A 26,597-nucleotide genomic window follows, 5' to 3' on the forward strand; every position below is an offset into this window, starting at 1 on the left:
AAATTTTACATATATTCTTTCAGAAGACTTTATTTTTTAATTTCGACGTCAGGCCTAAATTGGTTAAGCATGCGCATACCCTCTATTGAATTGAACCAAATGGTTGCATTTGTACTCTCAAGAGTTAAATTAGCACTCAAAGATATTACAGTGCAGGTGGCATCAGGCCCCTGCAGTAAAACATGTCTTCTCCGTCATGGTCGCTGCGTTTCCCACACATTCTCTGCGCCGTTATCCCAAGGGCTTGAGTGGTAACAGATTCCCTGATGCATCCTTAATGCTGGCCGCACAACTGTCTCACACAAAGTGATGACAGGGTTCCCATGTGCTCCACATCGGCCCCACATGCTTTGATGAACCTCTTCAATCACAGAAAGTGTCACAGCATCAGGAATGACTTAAAGCAGCCTCAATGCTTTATTACTGGTAGTTAAAATAAGCCTATACAAGTATACAATATCACATACCGACTTGGAAATTGGTGCTGAAGTAGTTCAATGGGAACTATTAATAGAGGCAACACTGCCGCCTTGTGGAAAGAGAACCACATCCTGCTTTTGTTTTCTGTCTTTAGATAAATCACATAACTAAAATACTTTAAATACTTTTTGTCCATAGGCTACTAAGGCTAGAATGATAAGACAGTTTGTGTAATTCAAATAAATTTATTAAATACAAAAGACTCTTTGGCAGTGCAGCACAGAAAAACCGAATACACATATTTGGTAGATTAATAAAAAATAAACAGGTTGCAGCTCTCAAGTTAAACCAAAGGGTATATACGCATTAATTAAAATGCATTTTCCTGTAATGTTTTTCTTTGAGTGTGAAAGAAAATATAATATATATATAAATGTACTAAAATTGCATGCCAAATAATTAACAATGAACCCAATGGAATATCTCAGCATTTTTCTTTCTTTTTTTTACAATTTAAAAAAAAGGCGCTTTTTTGGGGGAAAATAATAAAAACCAAGAACAACTTTGTAAGTCTTAAGAATACTATATAAATTGTAACACACTCTAAACCGAAGTTACCAACTCCAAGACACTCGAGATCTAGTCGAGTTTGTTTCATCAACAAGCGCCGTTGCTTTTTCCTCTCGTTTAAGTTCTCTTTCACAACTTTGGCCCACACAACGAGGCAAACGGGGGAAGACACACAGACCCACAGGAAAGCAGAACTGCAGCACGTGACAGTGTTTTCACTAAATCCTTAAGACATCACCGTCTCTCTCTCTCCTTTAGCTCCAGTGAGCCTCAGGTCCAAGGCATAAAAACGAATAGCAACATGTTGTGTCTCTTTATTAGCTAACCCGATAATGATGAGAAAATCTTTTGTTAGCTGACCCAATGTGATGAGAAGGTACATAGTTTAAGTCAATATAAATAGGACAATAAATATTTCCTCCATCACGTACATAGTTTGAGCTACAACGTATACTGTAGTGTGGACTAAAAGGTGTAAAGTTAGCCTCACGTGTTTCCAAGTGGAATCTTAACAGATTCCAGGTCTAGAGTTTTAATGCACTCTAGTGTTTCATAGTGTTATTGTGACCAAAACAAACAGCAATATTTGGTTCAGTGGAATACTGAAATGGAGGTCTCTAAACAAAAACACTGCTTTGAAAAAGACGACGCTCGACACGCTACAAACATGGAGCCGTGTGCGCACGTCTTTATGTAAAGCAGGGGTTCTCAACCCGTGGGTCGCGACCCCTCGGGGGGTCGCCAAATTATTTTGGGGGGTCCCAAAAATATTTAAAAAAAAAAAAAAAAAAAAAAGATTTTTCAAAAATAGCAGACCTACAAGTTCATAGCGCGCCACTCGGTGGCGCGCTATGAGCTTGTAGATCTGCTATTTTTCAATATCCAAATTATAACAATGCTTAAAACACCAAAAGGGGTTCCCGCCCAAAATGGTTTAAGGTTATTGTAGCAGTCAATTTATATTGGGGGTCGGGAGGGGGGCGGGGCGGGGGTCCCGAGACATTGCCAAAGCATTTCCGGGGGTCCCCGGCGAAAAACGTTGAGAACCCCTGATGTAAAGAAGGGTGCAATATGCGTGGCCACGTGATGACGTTAACAGTTCACAGACACCACGGCCGTCGGCATGCTAGGGTCGACACCCTATAAAAAAGGAAAAAAGTGTGCATGTGTGTGTGTTCCAGAGAGGGAGAAACAGTACTGACCACCATATTTACACACTTCTCTATGAGATTAACAGGTTGTACTGGGATGCCTTACTGTGCGCAGGTCGTCCCAATAAAAGGCATATAATGTGATGCAAGTGTTTATAAAGCATTAACTAATTAAGAAGATAATACCGTAGCTATTCTGCTGCGACACGCATCACGCTATGGTCTGCTCTAAGCCTCAGAGCAGGGTGCTAGTCGATGCTACAATGTAGAAGAAATGATATAGAATTATTAATTAAGAAACGTATTACTTATTGTCCATTTGTTATTGAAGCAATCTGAGCAGCACTCAGCAATCACTGAAAGCAATACATGGATATATGTATCTAGTGTGTATAAGTGTGTTATGTCTGACTACCTAACAGACAGGGAGTGTGCATATATCAAGTCCTCATGTACTAAAGTAAATAACAGACTGAACCCATGGTTTGAGAAAACAACAAAAAAGTTTACATTCCCTCCATAAAGTGTTTTGCGTGTCGGGCTGGGCAATATATCGATGTATTATATCGATATTGTTTTGTTGCGATACGAAACTAGATTGGATCCGATTTTAAACTTTCAAAAATGGCCTAAAATAGCCCACCTACAAGCTCAGAAAGTGTCGCACCCCGGTGGCATTGTGAGCTCGTAGATGTGTATCAGCTACTTTTGACCATTTTTATACAAAAATAAAAAGGACATTTGCGCCCCCAATAGGACATTATCATCACAATGATATCCGATTCCTCCTTACTGCCCAGCCCTATATACTGACCTCTCTGAGACTCTTACAGTCTGGTGACCAAATGATAGTCCCCATCTGACATTGAGAGGGCTAAAATTGTCAAAGTGAGTCTGCAGGTTGGTCTTTGGTCTGTTGGCCTGATAGTATTGGGCACAGGTAAACAGACTGAGGAGCAGGCTGGGATGAGAGCCCTGTCTCAGCCACAAGTCCAAGACGTCCATGCTGACTGTGGTCAAGCCCAGAAGTCCAATACATCCATGACTGACTGTGGTCAAGCCCAGACCAGAGCTTCAACAGATGTTATCCTGAGGACCCCTCTGTAGTGTACATGGGGTCAGTTGTTCATTTCAAACAGCTATTGTAAGCTCACAAATATTTAATCGCCAAATTAAAAAAGAAATAAAGAAGAAAAGAAATAAAGCTAGGTTATGCCACACTGTGACAATATCAACTAGGCACAAATCCACAAATGATGCTCATTTCAAGGGAAGTTAGCAAATTCCTTTGGAACGCGTAGTAGATACACCAAGATGTGCTTGAGTCATAGTTTATATACAGATCCGATCCCCAGGATAATCACCAAGAAGTTTTGGCCTGGAAAATAAATACCCAACTCTTTCCATGTCGAGGCCAGAGCCTTAACTCTTTCAACAGAATTAAGGCCAGGTCAGTTTCATTTTCTCAGCCGAGGGGAAATCCAACAGTGAAGAGAGGTTGAGGCTGTAGGCCTGCGAGGTTACTTTGTATCCCTTAGAGCCTGAGTGTTTGATGTGGTCCTTGTTCGACTTGGTCCATTTATGCCAAAAATAATCTGGTCCATTCAGTACCGCTTGTCTTGGCTCCAGTCTGTGCGCCCCAGTCTCCTTTGAACCCTCGCAGCGGGGAGGAACACGGGCCTCAAGGCTGCCAGGGTTTCCTGTCCTTGCCCTTCTGATCAGGAATGTGCTTGTAGCGACACTTGTCCCCAAAATGGCACCCAGTGGTTCTCCAGAAGTAACACTCATCTCCGTTCACCGGGCCACGGCGTCTGGGTCTAAGCACAGAGGAGCATTACAACTCACTTCACAACATTATCAGGGCAGCATTTAACCCATTTTGACCTGAGATTAGATTCTAAAAATGTCTTCTACATCCTGACAGTTTTCTGAAAAAGCTATGTTTCTATGTCAGTCGTTCTTCGATTTTTCAAAAATAGCAGACCTACAAGCTCGTAGCGCGCCACTCGGTGGCGCGCTATGAGCTTGTAGATCTGCTATTTTTTAATAGCTAAAGCATAACATAATGCTAACACCAAAAGGGGTTACTGCCCAAAATGGGTTAAAACACATTTCCAAAGTAAGAAGCTTCATGTTTCCATCTGACACGGCATCTGCAGGTATCAGCAGCACTTCTAAATGTAAGACTTTTTTAACATCGGGTGCTAAAGACGAGTAATCTCGTTTTAAGGCGTTTTATATTGATGAAGTTAGAGATCGTGCTATACTACGGTCTATCAGCGTCTGTGTTGCGCAGCGACAAACCGGAAGGCAATGGTCCGTCAGTATATTGGTTCCCCCCATTGACTCCAACGTTAGCCGAAATCTTCCCACCCCTTTATCTCTGAACCTAATCACAGATTTTGATTCTGATCAAAACAAGCTTTATTGGGAGCCGATCGCTGGTCGCGGTAAAATAATTCAAGCCTCGGGTGGTCCGCGACCGCCCCGCGATAACATTGCTCATTGAGCTAACTTCCAGTTAAGCCCCGGGTATTTTTTCCCTTGGAAAAAGGCTATAAGGCTCTAAAACCCTTTGCACATGAACAAAAAAACTCTTACATCAAAATGAGCCATTGTTAAACCAGCAACCAGCAGCCATATTTAATGGAGTTTGGAGGCCAAATTTCATACATTGTGGTGAGAACTGGATGTGTCAGGCATATGCTGGAACATGTATTCAAGTTCACTCAACATTGAAAATACTATTAAAAACACTGAAAACTAGTTAAAAACATTGACAACAGCTGTCAGAAGCGGGTTTGAGCCCCATGAGGCGGAACTAAGCGAGCAGTAGACTAACAGGAAATGGGGAGAGAGATAAAAGCCCTTTGAATTGAAATTGACGCGCTGTCAAGCCGGATTTCCAGCCTAGTTGCCCAGACGGTTACGCCAGTCGCCTGGGCAGTACTGTTAGGTGTCATCTGCAATCCGTAACAGTAATTGCAATATTAATGCAATATGTATTCGTCTATGCCTGCTATACTTTTGAATGCCTTAAGAGACACCAAGAAATCGTTAGCATTCAAAAAGTCAAAATGTGTATGCGTATGTAGGATGAGTCATCAACATTTCTTTTTCCCTTGAGTATGACGTTAAGAGCAAAATGGCCACCGCGTTACAAAGGCGTGATTTCTTTCTACGAATGCTTTAAGACATAGACCCGCCCTTGGTGACGGCCCGCCTGCCTCTGATTGGCCACGAACCCTCTCTTCAGAAGAAGAGTAGAGGAAGTAGGTAGAAGCTTAGCGATAATAATATTAAAACGTTAGCGATTTAGCGATAATAATATTAAAACGCCAACATTAACTGTCGCCGCATGACATAATCAAACAATATTAGTAAATACGGACACACGCTAATCACCACAAACACTTTATTTATTAGAACACCCAGATCGAATCACAATTCATTCAATCAAAGCAAACCGCATAAACAATATTCGTTTGCCTTTAATTCTGGAGCATCATCTGTGCCTTTAGAATACTACGCCTATCGCCTGTCATCATCTGTCACAGGGCGCCGCCATCTCTGACTGTTTCTGACATTGACAACAACGAGCTCTGGCCAATCAGACGCGCGGGGCGTCACCAAGGGCGGGTCTATGTCTTAAAGCGTACTTAGAAAGAAATCACGCGTTAGTATGAAGTATGAAAGCCAGTAGCTTCAGCACCATGGAGAGAGAGAGAGAGAGAGAGAGAGAGAGAGAGAGAGAGTTTGTGGTGTGATCCTTACCCAGCAGCTGCCCCCATCTGCTGTGTGATGGACAGGCTGGTCTTCAGCGGGATGGGGAGGACCCTCTGGGTGCGCCGGTCTGGATAACGCACCACCAGCCGCGTGTTCTCAACACTATAACCCTAGGAGTATTAACACAGGTTGCGATCACAAGTCAACCCTACAGGGTGAGACTACAGTAAGGCACAGATCATTTTTAACCACTTCATTGCAGTCCCCAGACTAGGCCCACTCCTTTTTCCCCTCCACACCTTAATGTTCTTGAATCTTCACCAAGAATAGCCAATCTAGAAGCTACCACCTGACACGATTTGCATCTAGGGGACTCGTACTCTACACTGAAAAATCCAAATGTGTACATTTGGTCCATATCTATCAACCATCAGCTAGAGATCCCCTGGAACCCCAGAGACCCCAGCCACCCCCCCCCCCCCCCCCCCCCCTCAAAGACCCCTGGGAGACCCACCCACTGCAGTAAAGGAACCAATCCAGTCACTCACATTAAGTTTCTCCATAGCGTGGGCTGCCGTGTTGGCATTCTTGAAGTTGACAAAGGCACAGAAGCGCTCGTGCAGCACACGGATGCTCTCTATCTCCCCATACCTGCCAAACAAAACAAAGACAAATCAGATAATTAATTGCATTTTTTTTTAATGAATTGCATTTGTATAGCGCTTTTCCAAGTGCTCAAAGCACTTTACAACGGTTCATTCATTCACACATTGGCATTCATCAAATCATTCATCCAATGACAACCAAGGAGTTCAATAAGTCTGTTCAGATAGAGAAAGGTCACATTGCCAAAATGTAAAGTGCAGCTGGATTCTACGAAAGCGTGAACGTAGATTGTGATTTGGACTCATGGCTGCAACAATCGATGATCTTCTTAGAGATTACTTTTTTGACTAATCGAATAATCAAGAAGCACTTTCTATACATATATATATATTCAAGCAAGAAATATTTGAGATTTTTTTTTGTGCCTATTACGACATGCCCAAAATGGGGATCAATTATTATTAATAAAAACACTATTTTATTCAATTATGTTGTATATGTATAACTGCTGCACCCCTAGTGGACATCCACAAATAGTTGACTGTAAGAGGCTCGTACATTTTAAAAAGGTCCCATAGATGCTTCTCAGTCAGTTCTGTTGTCACGTTTCCCACCCACAGAGACGGACATGGACTTCTGATGGAGAGAGAGCAGGAAAGGATAACGGTAAAACATTCCATATCGCTAATAATGTAATCAATTCTACAAAGAACAGAAGAGCAGTTGCGTCCACCCATAGTGACATAAAGCCTGTCAGTGAAGTCATTATATCCTGGGCTTCAGACTTTTACCGGACAAACATAAAAGGCAAGTGGTCACATACCCTGCCTGACCCATGAACGAGTCCTGGCTCCCAGCTGCAAAGAGACGATGAGAACACACACACACGCACACACGCACACACACACACACACACACACACTGTTAAGCCATGCTTTACAATTCGTCGTACGACAGATTGTCAAAAATAAGTGAAAATAGACAATCTACAAGCAACACATTGCGACCTGAAAAATGTCGCAATAATTTGCCCAAAATAGGGACGTTAGGGTTCATGTGGTTACGTAGATACACGTCCCTGCACACATTGCTTTTTCTTGGTGCATGTGATGGGAGGAGACATCAGATGAGCAATCAAACCAAAGATTCCCCACACACAGGGAGGCTGAATTTATCCAAATTCACATTAAATCACAATGTTTTTAAACTAGCATTTGAAAAGGCAATTCAATGCAACCACTCCAAGGAACAGCAATGTCTGTGTTCACCTATGTGACGTTAATGTGACTATGAGCACCAGTATGACTATGAGTACCAGAGGGGAGTTGCACCACTCAGTTCACCACTCAGTGTGTGTGTTAACTTGCCACACACAGATATACACATTGCAGAATTTAATTCCTTACTTCTCACTGTGATTTCTTTCATGTTAAATCTGAACATTACTGCCCTCCAGTGTTAAAAAGAGAAACTGTAAGGTAACACCAATGATTCGCCATGCAACTCCTTGCAACAACATGCGACAGAATTTGTCCCAAAGTAACTGCAAACGATTGCCGTTAGGCTACTATACAAATATATGCGTTTCCAAAAGCTTTACACCCTGTATATATAAGCTATAACGACCCAATGTGACATAGCTGTTTTTATTATATTATTTATTATATTTTTGATTTGTGCTTTGGCAATGTTAATGTTTTCTCATACCAATAAAGCGCCTCTGAATTGAATCACTTGTGAAGCAACGACATGCGCCAGCATATCAGACCGCTGCGACGAACGCTAAAACGGTTTCATTGCATCTCAAATCATTGGTGTGGTTTGGGCTGTGTGTGTGTGTGTGTGTGTGTGTATATGTGTGTGTGTGTGTGTGTGTGTGTGTGTGTGTGTGTACGCAAGTACTTACCCCTGGCGATCTCTGGATAATCAGCTAGAACAGCCTGTACAGTGGAGCCTTTCTCCAGTAGGACAACACTTTGCATCTCTTCAAAGCCAAACTCCTGGTGAAACAAGAACACATGCAGACACATATTGAAAACCACAATTAGGCTATCAATCAAAATGTAAATTTGTGTTCATTTGTTTGCTTATAAGTTACATCTTCTCAAATAGAAACTTTCGGTTCCCATCTTTCATTTGTTTTTTTCTTTTACAATATATACAATTTCATACCCCCAAAAAAATCTAGAATCCATAATTAGCATGCAGACCTTATGAGGAAACGAAAAGAACCATTTTCTTTTACCATTAACTGCAGCACTTTGCAATTGAAGAGATCATTGACCGCTTCCTCGCAGTCCTTGTCCAGCTTCAGCACCTGCTCCATGGCCTTCTCCGCCTCACTGTATCTCTACCACACAAACACACAGAGACACAATGATGGCCAGACCTTATCCCATTTTGACCTGAGATCAGATTCTAAAAATGTCTTCTACATCCTGACAGTTTTCTGAAAAAGCTATGTTTCTATGTCAGTCGTTCTTCGATTTTTCAAAAATAGCAGACCTACAAGCTCGTAGCGCGCCACTCGGTGGCGCGCTATGAGCTTGTAGATCTGCTATTTTTCAATAGCTAAAGCATAACATAATGCTAACACCAAAAGGGGTTCCCGCCCAAAATGTGTTAATACCATTACATGCCCAGCCTTTATTTGCACAGTCAGGGTGAGGGGAGTGATAAAAGGGCAGAGCGTGATCACTGATATAACGGTTAGAAGCCGATACAGCAGTGATTGACTGATCACTGCAAGCTGAAGCGCCCTGGCATGCTGAGCAAACTATCGCCTCGTTGAATAACCTCAGGCAATGATGAATGGCCCAAGTGATGATCATCACAGACAAAAGCCTTATGGTCATCATTCCTTTGTGGCAGTAGCCATCAAACTCCACAGCCCTGTGGAGACTTCCTACTTCACTCTGGCACATTCATTCACACACACTGCTGAGATGAACTCCTCAGATGCCTGTTGACCCATTTAGGCCTGACCGATCGAAATTTAAAAAGTTTCTTCTAAATCCTCCAGTTTTCTGAAATCAATATTTTCACGATTTTTCAAAAAATAGCAGACCTACAAGCTCGTAGCGCGCCACTCGGTGGCGCGCTATGAGCTTGTAGATCTGCTATTTTTCAATAGGTAAATTATAACAATGTTTAAAACACCAAGAGGTTCCCGCCCCAAAATGGGTTAAGGATAATAACTGCTGTAAACAGTTTATTGTTGACCAAGGGTATGTTCACACCTTCTGCCCGTTATGGGAAAAGAAAAGACGTTGTTGTGGATGGTTGGGCCAGCAACCTTGGGAAGCAAGTAATCATGATTGGTCAGCTTTTTTTGTTTCGTTTTTTTAAATAAATAAAAAAGCGGCCCACGTCATATGCACTTTTTTTAAGACAAACTATTAATGTGTTAACCCATTTAGGCCTGACGTCGAAATTTAAAAAAAATCTTCTAAATCCTACAGTTTTCTGAAATAAATATTTTCACGATTTTTCAAAAATAGCAGAACTACAAGCTCGTAGCGTGCCACCGAGTGGCGTGCTATGAGCTTGTTTAAAACACCAAAAGGGGTTCCCGCCCAAAATGGGTTAAAGTGATCCACTGAGCAAAGAAATATATAAAATTATGTTGACCAGCGCTTTTAAAGGCATTGCTGATTTGTGACTTTTGGTCACTTCAAGTTCTCATACCGCACTGACGACAGAGGCTAGTAAAAAGGTGGAACTCCCTTTAACTGCATTGTTATATATGTGCCATGCCCACAGCATCCATTGCCCACCTTCATGCCCATGAGAGCACTGCCCTTGCGGAAGTGTCCTTTGGCCCAGTCCGGGGCCAGCTGGATGGAGCGCTCTGCGTCACCCAGGGCCTGGGGGTACTGCTCCAAGCAGCTGTAACAGTAGGAGCGATTCCCGAAAAACCTTGTTGGCAAGACACAAAGACAAAGTCACACGCCTGCTCCAGCGGCCCATGTGCCTGTGTGTGTTTGTCATAAACATGTCATAAACATGTCATGACCTGGGTGGTCATTGATGTTGATGTACCTGTAATCTTTGGGGTCATATTTGATGGCCTCTGTAAACATGCTGGCTGCCTGGGAGTACTGGCCCTCCTGCACCAGCTTTATCCCTTTTTCTGCACAACAAAAAACACAAAAAAGCATTTGAGCCAATGTTATGCTCCATCGTTCACTTCTTGCCAACAGAACTAATCTACATAAAGCACATTTATGGATTTGCCGTCATCGTCAAGCGGTGCCGTCGCTACGATGAAGTAAATATTAAGCATAAAGCCTGATTTATACTTAGCTGCAAGCCAGTGTCGTGCACCGAAATGAGCAGATCTAATATGTTGTGAGCTTGTAGATCGGCAATTTAGTATAGCTAAATAAAGTATAATTAAGTATAACTCAGGCTTAACTCTTTGTCAGGTTGCCTATGGGGCTCAGTTCTCTTCTGGTAGGCTACTGCAGGGGTTCTCAACCCGTGGGTCGCGACCCCTCGGGGGGTCGCCAAATTATTTTAGGGGGTCCCCAAATTATTTTTAAAAAAAAAAGATTTTTTTTTTCTTTTTAAATTCACGATTTTTCAAAAATAGCAGACCTACAAGCTCATAGCGCGCCACTCGGTGGCGCGATATGAGCTTGTAGATCTGCTATTTTTAAATAGCTAAATTATAACAATGCTTAAAACACCAAAAGGGTCTCCCGCCCAAAATGGTTTAAGGTTATTGTAGCAGTCAATTCATATTGGGGGTCGGGAGGGGGCGGGGCGGGGGTCCCGAGACGTTGCCAAAGCATTTTCGGGGGTCCCCGGCCAAAAAGGTTGAGAACCCCTGGGCTACTGTATGTTTGTATAAAGGGGAGGGGGCTGGGAGTTAACAGTTAAGACGTCATTCCTCAACATTTTTTGTTTCAATTTTAATCGATCACTTATTGGCTGGTAGTTTGTGTGCCCTCCTCACCTGTCAACGAGGCACTTCTCTTACTCACAGTGTCTGATCCATTCATCTGGAAGAGAATTGTGACCATTGTTATCAGCTCGTATTCACAGCCACACTGATGCCTTTGATACATTTCTTCTTCTCTACATTATCCCAACCTTGCCCAGATTTTACAAAAACAATTGCCTAAACTCCTGTCTCAATGACAAATTAACAATGACAAATTAACCTGACAACATAGTTCAAAAACTGTACGAGTGCTCGGGATATCCAGCACATGGCGCCGTTTCGTTTTTCTGGGCAGTGGATGTCTTCTTTTTCCTAGTGGCAAAGGACATACTGTACAAACTTGACGTCTTTCCATGACTCAAGCAGTTCATTGGCCTTAGGTAATGCAATGCATAAGGGCCAAGCTATACTGTACAACTGAGATAAAAGTGGGCCAATGAAGACAAAGAATTCGAACAAGCATTTTTCATGCCTCCACACAGTGCAGAGTCCATCTTTGCTTGTATTAGACTTTGCTCCTCTGCTAGAGCAGCCAACAAGAGGACATGATTCAGCTTGAGGGATAACTCTCAGCTCCTGATTCAATAGGAATCGCTAGTTACACATTTGTACAAAAGGATCCTTTGTTCTTAGAGTGATCAACCCCCCCCCCAAACAGAAAATATGATATTCGCATTTTTCCTTGGTGTATTCGTTTGTAATTGTACAATTATTGTAGACAATGTTATGGCAACGATTGACCATTAACCCATTTTGGGCGGGAACCCCTTTTGGTGTTTTAAACATTATGTTATAATTTAGCTATTGAAAAATAGCAGATCTACAAGCTCATAGCGCGCCACCGAGTGGCGCGCTACGAGCTTGTAGGTCTGTTATTTTTGAAAAATCGTGAAAATATTTGGGTTAAAAATGGGTTAAAAATGGGTTAATGGGTTAAAAATGGGTTAAAAATGTTTCATCTATCCCACAATATTAGACCAACATGTATTCACCTCTCTCCTCTCATTCTCCTTGTTCTCTTTGGACCGGCGACTTGGGCCTTTGGGTTTGATATGGCTAGCAGCATTAGCAAAGAAGGCACTGCTTATGTCCCACTCTGGTTCCTGGGGACACAGACAAAAAAACAACACATCCTTATTCACTTTAAACCTGACCTCCCCCATTTGGAAATGTCATTATATAGGTGAACTTTTTTAGTCACACTTAGGGACCAGTCGAAATTTAGAAAAAGGGGTCCTGGAGGAAAATAGGGGAGGGCCATGTCTATTTAATTTTAGTCAGAGGGAGGGTGAGCTAATTTTATTTCGAGTCCAAGGGAGGGTGATCCAATTTTTGTTTAATCACCTGGGGGGGACTGGATTTTTATTTTCATTCACAGGGAGGGTGATGGTATTTTATATCAGGACACATACATTTCCTCCAGGGGTACCCCTATTTAAATTTCGACCTGTCCCTTAACAGAAACAACCTTCTATAGGCAATTTGCGCTTACTTGAACCGACTTGTTCATGCCGATTGGCACCGACATCAACTGTTGCCTCGCAATGCCAATTTGTGCCGACTTCGGCAGGTCCATACTTCAGGACACAATGTTCAGATCTACAAGCTCAGAAAGCCTTGCAGATTGACACCATTGTATGACGATGCATAAAATCGATCATAAATAATGGTTTACCACTTCATAACCCCCAGCGTCCATATTCCCGGGGGAATATTAGCCAAAAAATAGCTGATCTACAAGCTCACAATGCTTCATGCTGTGATGCATTGTGAGCTTTTACATCAGCTATTTTTGGCGAAGAGTTTGAGTAGACAGAAGAAGTGGTTAAAGCACAGTTGTAACTCAAGTCCAGTTCTCTAAAGACTACAGGGGTTTAATGGATTAAAGGGATAGTTCAGATGTTTGGACTTGCCCGAGTCCCATGGCGGGTGGGAGTTCTGGTCTGGTTTAGGTGAATATTAAGTAGTTCTGGTTATTTGGTGGTCACTCATTTGGGTCACTCATTAAAAATAAATTAATTCACAAAACTAGCATCATTTGTATTGTTGACTTATTTCTACCATATAGAGCAACATTCATTCAACTTTGACCCCTCAGGACAAAAACATTCCATGTGACAGAAGGGTGAAAGTTGAACGAACTTTGCGCTATAAGGTAGAAATAGGTCAACAATACATATTTGTGGAGTTGTTTATTTTAAATGAGTGGCCCCCAGTGCCCCCCACCAAATGACCGGAACTACTTAATATTCACCAAAACCAGACCAGAACTCCCACAACGGGACTCAGGCAATCAATCAATCATGTGGTAACCACTATACTAATGGCAAGTATTTCCTACAGCTTTAAGTCCAAAAATGTGAACTAACCCTTTAACAGTTCTACTGCGAAGCACGCGTCACCCGCTATTTAATCAAATATTCTACGCTGCCGAGATTGTTTTATTACCTTTAGAGCATACGCTGAAGTATTTGCAGCTTTCAACGACAAAAATCCGGTGAAAAATAGTCCGTCGGCATGTTATGATCATCCACACCAGCGGCCATTACAATGCGGTACAGGATCCGCCTCTATGAGGCATTGTAGTCCAAACAAACCCCCCCGTCCACTTACATTGAGCTCAATCTCCCAGAAGCCCTAGCGGCCCAGAGGATGACTTGATTTCCGGCATCGTCACCAGGTCCGGGACAAATCCGTTGTTTCTTTTTAATTATTTTAAAACAGCGAATTAAACACATTAAACAAATAGCGGGAATGTCGTATTACGCGCGGTCATACAAACCTCTTCAGTGGGTGGTCTCGCTTGGGTCTTCTGGGGCCCTCTGGTAGCTGGGGGAGCTATGGCTGGAGCAGGGACATATTTCATGGCTGGTCGCTCAACCTTTTGGACCTCTTTCGCCGATTCTATGGCAGCTTCTGCCTCCGAGTCACTCCCGTCCAGTTCAGAGTCCGCACCACCATCTTCATCGTCATCGCTATCATCGTCATCGTCCTCCTGTTGTGCAGGCCCGTGTAATGAGAAGACATTCTTGAGCAGAACCAGAGGAACGTGCTGTGGGTGGGCAGCACTGGGCCACAGCATTATGACTGACTTAACCCATTTTGGGCGGGAACCCCTTTTGGTGTTTTAAACATTATGTTATAATTTAGCTATTGAAAAATAGCAGATCTACAAGCTCATAGCGCGCCACCGAGTGGCGCGCTATGAACTTGTAGGTCTACTATTTTTGAAAAATCGTTAAAATGTGCCTCAAATCTTTCAGAAAATTGTCATGATTTAGAAAACATTTTTTTTTAAATTCCGACGTCAGGCCTGATTTTTTGCTTATGAGCTTCAGGCATAACTACATGTCAAACAGTAGTGGCCCTATTTTCGCCAGTGCACTACCCCTTATCCCTAAACTTCTTTGCCTTTTTATTTTTGAAAAACGTTTTTGAACTATTCAAAAATGTTTTTCAAAATAGTAAAAAAAAGGCAAATAAGTTTAGGGACACAGGGTAAGGCACTGGTGAAAATAGGGCCCTAGGGGCTCCATTTTCATCACCGCTAAACCCCTTATCCCTAAACTTCTTTGCCTTTTTTTACTATTTTGAAAAACATTTTTGAATAGTTCAAAAACGTTTTTCAAAAAAATTTCAAAAATGTAGATTGGCTAGTTGAATAGTTCAACTAGCCAATCTACATTGACACGTTGTGAGCTTGTAGACTGGCCATTTCACTATTCAAAAATGTTTTGCAAAATAGTGAAAAAAGGCAAAGACGTTTAGGGATAAGGGGTTTAGCGGTCACGGAAATGGAGCCCTAGGTGTCCTGTCCTAACCTGACTCCGCCAGATGGGGCAGCAGAGAGTACACTGGGTTCCCCCCGAACCCAGTGTACTCTCTGCTGCCCCATCTGGCGGAGTCAGGTTAGTCCTGTCCTACACCACGGTCGAGTTTTCTCAGTGGAAGAGTAGGGAGACCACCTCCAACCACTGCAGATGTACTAGTTATATTGTATTAACATACTCTACCATACAGACTAATACAATCTTTTATTCATTAACCCATTAGGCCTGACGTCAAAAAAAAAAATTACGTTCGCTCTGAAAGAATATATATTCAAAGATTTGTGCCGCATTTTTACAATTTTTCAAAAATAGCAGACCTACAAGCTCGTAGCGCGCCACTCGGTGGCGCGCTATGAGCTTGTAGATCTGCTATTTTTCAATAGCTAAAGTATAACATAATGCTTAGTTAAAACACCAAAAGGGGTTCCCGTTCAGAATGGGTTAAAAAGTTCCAGATTGCAATTTTAAAAGGTGAGAGCACAACGGAAATGTGAATTATATCTGGGAAAGTACATTTCTCACAGTTTGTCTGTCTGTCTACTTCCCTAATTTGACAGTTGCGCAGGCTCAAGTTTAAAAGGGGAAGCCACAGACGGAGAAAAAGACAGGACATGATTTTAGCTAATCATGAGAAAAGCTTGAATATGATAATCCCCAAAAGGCCATGTTCTGCTATTATTTAATTACCTGATCAGCATTCCCACACTGTTTACCCTTCTCCTGCTTCTTACGTGCCCGACGCCGCTGAAACAGAACACACACACACACACACAATCAGTAATTCAACCACATAGATTATATTCTTTACCTCTGTAAACTCCATTCCCTGTATGCAAATTGAAATTAAATTAAATTATGAAGGCTGTAAGTGTGTGCGTGTGTGTTCACCTTTCTCTTGGCTCTGCGCCGCTCTGCTCGCCGTTTCACTTTCTCCTCCTCGCTCAGACCCTCCTCCCCATTCAGCATGTCCTACAAACACACACACGCACACTTTTATATTGTATATTCTCAGTGCCGTATGACAGGTCCTAAACTAGTACGGTTACTGTAATTCATTCATATTGTAGTGAGCGTTTACCTGTGACAGAGTGGCATCATGTAAAGGTTTATGGGTAGCAGCGCCGCAGTCCATCTCCTCCTGTTGCTGGACAGGGGGGCCTGTTGGATAAAACACACACCATGTTTGAGTGCACAAATGGAACCAAATGGACCAATTGGTTACATTTGTACACTTTCAGAGTTAACTACCAATCATTAAGCTGGGCACCACCGAGGCTCCACCAGTCATTTCCTGAAAAGATTGTATACAATGTAAGGAACCCAGCAACATTTGAGAAAATATGGGATTCCTTTGTCTTTATTATACCAACATTGCGCCCTGGTAACTAAATTGGATGTTGTATCATGTTTTCATTCATGGAAATTTGGTGGGCAATATATATATATATGTATATATATATATATATATATATTTCTCTTTTTTTTAATCACACCCGTGTGAAGTGAGTGGTGCAACTCCGTGTGGGGATCCCCGGAAGTTCCAGACCCACAGGAATGCGCCCAGGGTGCCGGCCCAGTTCCGGCGAGCCGCCCCGCGTCCGAAACGGTCGAGAAATAACAGATGGAGTGCTGCACCCTATGGTTGCACCACTCAAAAAATAATTAAGCTATGCAATAGTGAAACTTGGCAATTCAAACGTTAAATTTGGTCAGCCCCATTACCCACCACCATTACACAAGTATTATAGACCAGTTGTGCAACCAACACATCTCCCCATGGGGATTTAATTGTGGCTCACACAATAAAACCACAAGAAAACATTACAAATACCATAAGAACATGTATATTGCCTGGCAATGATAAACATAGTGAGTGACTAATACTTTAAGAAAATTATTAAAAAAATACAATGCCTCAAATATCATCATTATCAATAATTGTAATTATTAAGGTTACAGTGTTATGCAAAAACGTTTTAGCCATTATAGTGCGGCCCTACTGTGAACTACATTTGTCCAACGATGCAGGATTCTTAAGCCCAAACAACACCAATGGGTCGAGACGCAAAAAAACAGTTTTAGCGTTCGTCCCAGCGGTGTGACGTGTCCTGTTGCACATCGGCGCATGGTGGCGCATGTCGACACAAGTCGACCCAAGTCGACCTAAGTGATTCAATGGTTGTGTGTGTTGCAGTGGTCAATGTGTGTGTGTGTTGCAGTGGTCAATGTGTGTGTGTGTGTTGCAGTGGTCAATGTCTGTGTGTGTTGCAGTGGTCAATGTGTGTGTGTGTGTGTGTGTCTGCTCTTGCCGCACTAATTTGGACATACATACATGGGGACGGACACATACATGGGGACGGACAGACAGACAGACAGACAGACAGACAGACAGACAGACAGACAGACAGACAGACAGACAGACAGACAGACAGACAGACAGACAGACAGACAGACAGACAGTTGGTAGTTGGAGGGGCTAGCACAGCACCACTAAAACAAAAAAATATTGAAAATATTCAAGAAAGAAAGCAAATGAGATTCAAAGCTTGACCAATACTACTAATTCTAATCTTAACCACTTAAAGGCTCATGGCATGAAGTGGCTAAGAATGCTAAAGTAAACAGGATTTAAGGGTTCAACTGTCTCTCAAGGCAGACAATAATTCCACAATCAAACGATACGCAGTCTGTAACTATGTCTCCTGAAAACCACAACGGAAGCCGTCATCTGATTCATTCATCCTTTCCATTCTATTTCACAAAAATGTCAGCAAGCAATTTCCTTTAGTAATTTGACTTATAGTTAGAAGCTCTCACAACACATCATACACGCAGAGAGCTTAAATCACTGCTAGCCCGCAGAATAGGGATGGTTCAAGTGGTTAAAGAGGAACAGATTACAACCTAGTTCCTGTAATGGGAAATGAAAGTAGAATGGATCAGGATTGGAATGAGATGCGATAGGTACATGCGATCCGCGATAGAGCAGGCTACTCCTCTTTCGCCTCTACCAAGAACGCAAAACCTTTCACTGGTCGCCAGCTGAAACAGGTGATCACAAAGGAACCGTATCTCCGTATCTACAAAAGAGGCAGCGCCGTGAACCGAAAGTAGGCTACAGCCTTAAGAAAGGGCTGTTCTATTCAATACAGCATGTCCTTGAAGTGAACATGTATAGCCCCTACTCTCAGTCAGACCAGGCAGTAACATCAACCTCTGAAAGTCCAATTCTGTGACAATTGTATTGTAGTTACGTAACCACATGAACCTCTAGCGTACCTATTTTGGGGTGAACATAAATTTTGCTAAAATATAGACGATCTACAAGCTCACGACGCTACGCGGGGCAAAGAGGTTTGGTGTAGAGGGGGAAAAGGAGCAGACAAAGTAGAGAGCCCTGGGGGACCCTGGTCAACTAATGTGCTGTAGTCCAGGGGTTCTCAACGTTTTTGGCCGGGGACCCCCGGAAATGCTTTGGCAATGTCTCGGGACCCCCGAGCAGATCTACAAGCTCGTAGCGCGCCACCGAGTGGCGCGCTACGAGCTTGTAGGTCTGCTATTTTAGAAAAATCGTGAAAATAAAATTTAAAAAAAAACCTTTTTTCTTTTTTTTTTGAAAATAATTTGGGGACCCCCTAAAATAATTTGGCGACCCCCCGAGGGGTCGCGACCCACGGGTTGAGAACCCCTGAACTAATGTGCTGTAGTCCACCCATTGACTACAACCTGAGAGGAGAGAAAACACAGAATACAGTCAGATATTTTCTAGATGAACGATACATTTAATTATACAAAACTGTACTTCATCTGAAGGAGGTGAATTTCAGTAAAGCTAAAAGCTCTTTTCCGGCCTAGCCTACATCCATGAGCAGACGACAAACTTCAAACGGGGTAGAAACATGCAGACAGGAAATACTACCAATTGACTGTTTGTAATGGCAAAGACCACCTCTATTCATATTTTTTCGTTTTCATTCTCTATTGATTTATTGAATCACAAACAGATCATGTCATATGATCCATGATTGGGTGGGGCCAGGAAAAGATGATGTAATGGTGACTTCCTTGCAAAAGCACCGTTCTGAAGAACAACACAAATGCACAAAGAACAGAAACTACTTGGGTCAGACAAACTCGAACTCTATGCCACACTTTGCTCTAAAAAAAAAAGGGGGGATGTGTTTACTCTGCTGATTTTTCCACTGCCGTAAGCCTGAGGTCCAGTCCGACTATCTCAGATCTGAATTAAGCTATATCCAGTGGTGTAAAGTAACTAAGTACATTTACTTAAGTATTTCCAATTTCCAATACTTTTACTCCACTACATCTCGGATCGAGAAGAGATAGTGTACTTAGTAGATTTTGATTATTATTACAAAACACACATTACCCACTTCAGCCCCATTACATTTCGGCCATTTGAAAATAGCTGATCTTTCTGCTATTTTGAAAAAAATTGAAAACTAAACTAAACATTCTGCATAAGGAGTACTTTTTCCACCACTGGCTATATCAGAACACAGTACCGCGTCTTGTCTTAGCCATTTCAACAGCTGAATATGGACATAAAAAACAATCAGCGTCCTCTGGTCTGGGCGGGTGTGTTTGTAGCTGGGAGACGGAACCAGAACACTGCAGCTGACTTAAAACCCATTTTGGGCGGGAACCCCTTTTGGTGTTAGCATTATGATATGCTTTAGCTATTGAAAAATAGCAGATCTACAAGCTCATAGCGCGCCACCGAGTGGCGCGCTACGAGCTTGTAGGTCTGCTATTTTTTTTAAATTGAAGAACGACTGACATAGAAACATAGCTTTTTCAGAAAACTGTCAGGATGTAGAAGACATTTTTAGAATCTGATCTCAGGTCAAAATGGGTTAAGCTCCCTCGTGTGATGGTAGCCCAATAAAAAAAAGGGATCCGAACACTGTCTGCACCACCACAAAGTAAAATCCTTTAGTGCACATTTAACTCAGAATTGTGTATAAATAGAACCAAATGGTCTCTTACGGGAATCACCTAGAGCTAAGCCACGGGCCCTCCCACTTAGACACTCCCACTTGGACACTCTCCAGCCGGGCTCATTCATTCCAATGTAAATATCATGGATTTTACACATTAAATACTTTTTTAACCAGACCTTCAAAATCTCTTCCAAATCCGTCAACAAGGCCTGCCATATGCACTGGAAAAATATGTGCGTGACATTTTTTTTTTTTTTTTTTATCATATAGGAAAACTATTGGTGGAGAGGTTTGTCTATCCCATGTTATGCTTAGCTGTGATTGGAGTCATTGGACCATAGCAGTTTGGGGAGTGGCTTTGCTATAGGTCAATTCAATTAGCATTAAGGTTACTGTGGGCAAGCAGGAAGCATAATAGTGTCAAGTTTCTTTCTGCTCAGCAGGAGATTTCCCGATGAGGACAAAGTGACACATTCGTACTCTCAGCCCGTGACTCATCTCACAAGACAATGATGGGGTAATAATCACAGCTCTCCTGTCTGTGGTCCAATGCAATGTGTAGGCCTACTGTATGTGTGAAAGCCACTTCCGTTTCGTTCTCTCACCTCGGTCTGCTTCAGTCTAGAAATACAGTAATGGCATGCAAAAAAAGACGCTGAAATAATGACTCAAAAGGAACAGCGGTACTCCACAAACATGAATGAATGGAAGATGAGCACGATTTTCATTCATTTAAATCTTCACGTCAACAATAGGGCTGAGCAGTTGAGACGAATAACAGTCTAAGTCCACACTAATTATCCATAATGTATAAATGATGGATAAGGGGGTCAGGACAACTAGGCCTCTTTGTGGAGGGGTCAGAATAAATGTTAGACTTAGCCTCAACTGCTCTAAAATAATCATAAATCACGGTTGTATGTTTCACAATTATGTACCCCAATTGTACAATTTAGCTGACAAAACAAGATGTTTCAATTAATTACTGTAGTGCTGGCTGTCTCCTCACTGTAACATTGTACAACTCTTCTCTCCATCCATCAGGATCACAGAAACACTAATATCAGAGGCCATTACATGCCATAATTGCTCTAGAAGCTCACAAAGCTTTGTAATGTGAGCCTGTAGATTGAATATTTTTGCTATTTTGCAGTGATAATTTTGTTGACTAAGACTAAGTCGACTAATGTTTTTCAGAAGACTAAATAGGACTAAGACTAAACACTAAATGTTATTCAAGAGACTAAGACCAAATGAAAATATTGTGGAAAAAATGAACACTGCTATTTTGGACACCTATTTTGAAAACAGCAAAATATGCTTTAGTCATTATCGTGTAGCCTAGTCAACACTCAACATTGCACCCGACCCCACCGTTCTACCTCACTTTCTTGCAGGGGGCCACAGCTGTAGACTTGAGTAAATACAGTGGCTGCTGTCCCCCCTGGCAACGAGATAAGAGTCTCCAATCTTATTGACAGGGGAAGGAATTTCAGCTGTCCATGCCTGGCCCACTACTTGAATGTCTCGGAGACACAAGTGCTTAAAAAAGCAATCAAGACTTTTCTTACATCTTCATCACAATGGAATGTGTCTGATGATCCATGATCTGTGGACAAAAGAATCTTTGTCCCCTTACTCCCCTTCAGAACTATGGCTAAATTAGTGTTGAGCTGAAAGGTGAAACCTTTCCAGAGGAATGCAAAATACAGCAACATACAGTATCACCAGACCCCATACTGTACCTCCTCCTCTGCTACAGTCCCCCTCGAAGGATAACATGTCTACATTAAACATGTTATAGCTGAGTCAAAAATAACTAATAATTGGTCTGAACAAAAGTGATCATGTTCAGCGTACGGCAAAAACTAGTGCTTTCATGCACAACTAGTTAAGCAACCTTTTAGTCACTAAAAGGATGTTTAACTAGTGCATGAAAGCACTAAATATGCACTAAAATGTGTGCATATTACAGGCTAATAACTGACAAATAAACGCTGGTCATTTAAAAACAAAGTATTGCAATGCAAGCAAGGTGGAATTTTGAGCATGCTCCCACGCCTTTACAAAGGCAACAGACATCAAGGAATCATAGCGGTGTCTTGGAAACATCAAAGTTTGGGGAGGGGGGCCTGAAAGGAGTTCTACAAACTGCCTGGACTGAACCACAGAGTGAGGAAATTATGCTGCAACTTGTCGTCTACTAGCCTATTATGTCTAATAGTCTGAAAAAAGTGACACTACAAGAATATCAGTCCGTTAGAAGAAACTCATTCCTGTAAATATTTAACATTCAACATGGTAACAGTCAGGTATGCAAACACATGAATGAATCGCAGCCATTGATGTGGTTTTAAGAATGAGTCATTTAGAATATAACCTGTTCCACGGTCTCTATGGATGTATGTAAACATGAAGCTGTGTATGCTATGGCCCCTATCGACCAATCTGTGTCTCTCAAATAATGACTAATTTAAAGCTGTGCAATCCAGAACTGAATTGAATGATAACTAGCACATCTGCAGTGGTTACTTAGAGGTGGTCTCCATACTCTTTCATTGAAATGAAGACCCTGGCAAGTAGTTTTGCCTGAAGCTCATACATCCAATATCTCTCCTGGACAAGAGGGATTCCCTCTTCTATCTAACCTGGCCAATTTCCCACACTCTTATTGTGGGGCTGAGATAATTCAACAGTACAGTCATAGGCTTATAGAGTTGGGGTTTTATACAATGGATCATACAATTATTTTCCCCCATTCAAAATATGTTTAGTTGTCTACAAAGTAAAATTGTCCATTTCACGATAGTGTACAAATGTAACAAATTGACCCGTATGACATAGGGGTTTATTTGTTACATTTGTACACCATCAGTGAAATTAACTCTGACAATTTTACTTTGTACTAGACAACTAAACTATGTTATACTGTAATGGGTCAGTCTAGTGTCTACTCAACATGGGTGTATTAATCCAGTGAGTGGTTCTCAGTGTAGAGGCTGAGGAGTGGGGAGTCTGGGGACCATGGGTGGGGTTCCAGTAGCCGCAATTTGCAACTCTAGATTTTTTTATAATGGGATGAATCTAGAGTTGCAATACCCTCCATTGACTCCCCACTCATCATTTTGCGTTTGCGATCTGCTTGTCTTAAACGACGTTAAACTCACCAACATTGCAGCTGTAGTCCAAGCTTGAATTATTCTCTTTCAATCTGCAAAGCTTGTTTTTCATAAAAATCCCCCGTAGACATGTTATGAGCTACTTTCTGTCAAGAAATTCTGTGCAAGTGATTATTTTTCTAAGTGCTGGAGTTTGGAAGCGCTCGTCGTAAGTCACTGAACGTCCCTGCATGCATCTGTTTCGCATTTGCACATAATGCAGGAGGCAGCAGCGCGACCCCTTAATAAAAACGAGCGCTTCCAAACTCCAACATTTCTTCTTCTTGACAGAAAGTAGCTCATAACATGTCTACGGGGGATTTTTATGAAAAACAAGCTTTGCAGATTGAAAGAGAATAATTCAAGCTTGGACTACAGCTGCAATGTTGGTGAGTTTAACGTCGTTTAAGACAAGCAGATCGCAAACGCAAAATGATGAGTGGGGAGTCAATGGAGGGTATTGCAACTCTAGATTCATCCCATTATAAAAAAATCTAGAGTTGCAAATTGCGGCTAGGGTTCCAGGGGGTCCCCAGTTAAATGACTGACAGTTAATCTTCTTCACCATTATTACATTAAGTAAATACAACTAGAGAACGTACAAGAATGTCTATTTTGATGTTATCTCTACTCTGCCAGCAGACTACACAGACGGGAAAGGAATTCTGGACCAAATGAGACAGCCAGGCCATATCGAACAAGAAGTAAACAATCTGATCGCCTGGTGGCCTAATAATGTAGCCTATATCAAATTATGGGTCCTTGATAGCCTACGATTTCTCTCGTAGATGTATTTATCGATTCTGACTACGAGAGTCTAAATCTTAGGCTAGGTCCTTGAAATGAAAAGGGTTGACAATCAATGGAATCAGTATGACTGGTCTAACTCGTTACAGTGTAACTCTGAGAGTGTAACAAATGTAACCAAAATACCAAATGGACACTTACGGGTATATTTGGTTACATTACACTCTGGGTCATTAGTTTAACTGGTCCAACTTGAGCAGGGTGTAGTTTTTTGTTTGTTTTTTAGTTCGCAGCCATGTAGTTCAACGGAGTTTGCATTGTTTCACCAAATATGAAGTAAACTTTGAAAGCAACGTTCCGCTCCATCAGAACAGAACCCAGGGTGTCGAGGCCTGTATTATCAGTGACACGGGAACAGTTACTGTAGTCTACTCTGTACCAACAACTTTCTTTTTTGGAACTGGTGAAAGTATCTCAACTTGTGAAAAAAGTGGGGAAGAAGTTTCTATCCTTACCGCTCCCCAGTCCCAAGAGCCGGCAAATGTCTCTGGTGAATTTCATGAGTGCAACCATCCATCCAGCATTGTTGTCTCAACGGTAACAAGTTAAAAAATGTGTACGTTTTTTATTATCTAAAACATGGGGACCTTCGTGAATCGATTTCGGCCGCATCGAATCTGCGGGAATCTTTCGGTGGGTTATGCTTCCTCCTGAGCGACGACGTCACTGACGTTACCACTCTGCCGTCCCATAGCCCGGAGGGACTGCCGCGCTGCGATTGGCTATTTGGTTGCGTTGGAAAGTGAATGCATAAATGTTTATTTTATTAATAAAGTAGTAAGTAAAGTAAGTAAAACAAAAAAAGTTGTAAGTAAAAAGAGTCAATAACCTTAACAAATGGACCCTAATAGATATTAAAATATATTATACTTCAGAGAAATTAATAATACATATCATTGCACTTTGGCGAAATATTGTGATTCTTCAATTGGGACAAACATTTTACTTGAGTCTTCAAACATGGTGTTAATTATGAAGAGATGATGCATCTGATGTACATTTCATTTTGGTTTTTATTTATCATTAAAGAATTAGTTGAACAAAGTTACAAAGGAACATTCCCATAATCATGCTGTGATATGTACATTGTTGGTCTCGTTTCAGATCATCTTTTGTTATGTTGAATTCATTGTAAGTAATGACGTAACCTATGATTATGAAACTATGAAAAAAGTAAGTATCAAATATTAAGACAAGTATCAGTTCTAAAAATAAACGCTTTATTCTAAACTTAATTCCCTTTGTTATGACATATTTGTTAGATTGTTTTATATCAATGAGCCATGACTGTAACTGGGGTCACACGAGGATTTGGTGCAGCAGTAATTCCACCACAGTCATGGTATTATATCAATGATAATACTGGCTTCATGGATGAGGTTTTTAGACGGAGGAATCCTCTGAAGCCAAGCAGGAGTGTTAATGATTTTATTATTTTTTGTTTTATCTCATCCATTTTTTCCTCACTAGCTCTCAAGTGTTGATTTATTTCCACTCGGTATTAAGTCCACCTCTTGCCTCTTTACGCTTGTCAGATGTTTATGTAAAGTTTAAACAGAGTAATTTACCCATCAGGGTTGTTGTGACAGTCAGAGAAACATTTTAATCCTCCACATAATGTTTAACCCATTTTGAGCGGGAACCCCTTTTGGTGTTACATACATTATGTTATAATTTAGCTATTGAAAAATAGCAGATCTACAAGCTCATAGCGCGGCACCGAGCTATTTTTGAAAAATCGTTAAAATGTGCCTCAAATAATCCTGGTCTCTAAACTACCTCCCCCTGGCCAGCCGGGGCGCCTGATGGAGGGGAAAGGAACTGGTCGGAATAACGTGTTCCTTCCACGCGCTACGCCTGGCCGGGGAAATTCCCCCCTGTCAGGTGAAAAGAAGCAGCTTAGACTCCTCATGCATAGAAGGAGGCATGAGGTCAGTCCGCTGCCCCCCCAGGTTGGCAGAGGAAGTGTAGCGCCCAGGATTACATTAGATAATTGGCACTGGGTGAAAAAACTGGGTTGCAAAATCGTGGGATAAAAATTATTAAAAAAAAAAAAAGTGCCTCAAATCTTTTGGAAAATTGTCATGATTTAGAAGACATTTTTTTTAATTTCGACGTCAGGCCTGAATGGGTTAAATCAGTGAACCTGCCGCTGACGTCCACAACAGGGGTCATCGCCATGCTGGCTTGTGGTGGACATTTTTGTCAAAGAGTCTATTTTTGCCATGGACGTACAAATGAGTGGACAATAATATTACCAGAAACACATAAAGACCTAGCCCTGAATGAGCATCACAGCCAGGTCTGTAACTCTGAGAGTGTACATTGGTTCCATTACAGGTCTGTAACTCTGAGAGTGTACATTGGTTCCATTACAGGTCTGTAACTCTGAGAGTGTACATTGGTTCCATTACAGG

At 41.8% G+C, this 26,597-nt stretch overlaps 1 protein-coding gene across 2 annotated transcripts; it reads right to left on the reverse strand.

Moving 5' to 3' along the window:
• Positions 1-629: 629 nt before the first annotated feature.
• LOC306931049 (uncharacterized protein) lies at positions 630-24,807 on the reverse strand. 2 transcript variants are annotated; one of them, XR_013790957.1, is made up of 17 exons: positions 24,636-24,807; positions 16,330-16,409; positions 16,140-16,220; positions 15,939-15,995; positions 14,204-14,416; positions 12,414-12,524; positions 11,434-11,479; positions 10,515-10,605; positions 10,250-10,391; positions 8,719-8,823; positions 8,380-8,473; positions 7,297-7,330; positions 7,032-7,109; positions 6,416-6,518; positions 5,916-6,037; positions 2,074-3,958; positions 630-1,719 (listed from the first exon to the last, which is right to left on the reverse strand). XR_013790957.1 is itself a non-coding variant. In XM_079512227.1 (16 exons), exons 1-16 carry the CDS (start codon positions 24,691-24,693, stop codon positions 3,823-3,825), a joined length of 1,551 nt encoding a protein of 516 aa, XP_079368353.1. In that variant the 5' UTR covers positions 24,694-24,807; the 3' UTR covers positions 1,962-3,822. The 2 variants fall into 2 exon arrangements, 1 of the variants encoding a protein (XP_079368353.1); XM_079512227.1 differs by lacking the exon at positions 630-1,719 and having other exon boundaries at positions 1,962-3,958.
• Between the last annotated feature and the right edge of the window lie 1,790 nt (positions 24,808-26,597).

This window comes from Electrona antarctica, assembly GCF_951216825.1.
Source record: "Electrona antarctica genome assembly, chromosome: 10".
Lineage (NCBI taxonomy): Eukaryota > Metazoa > Chordata > Actinopteri > Myctophiformes > Myctophidae > Electrona > Electrona antarctica.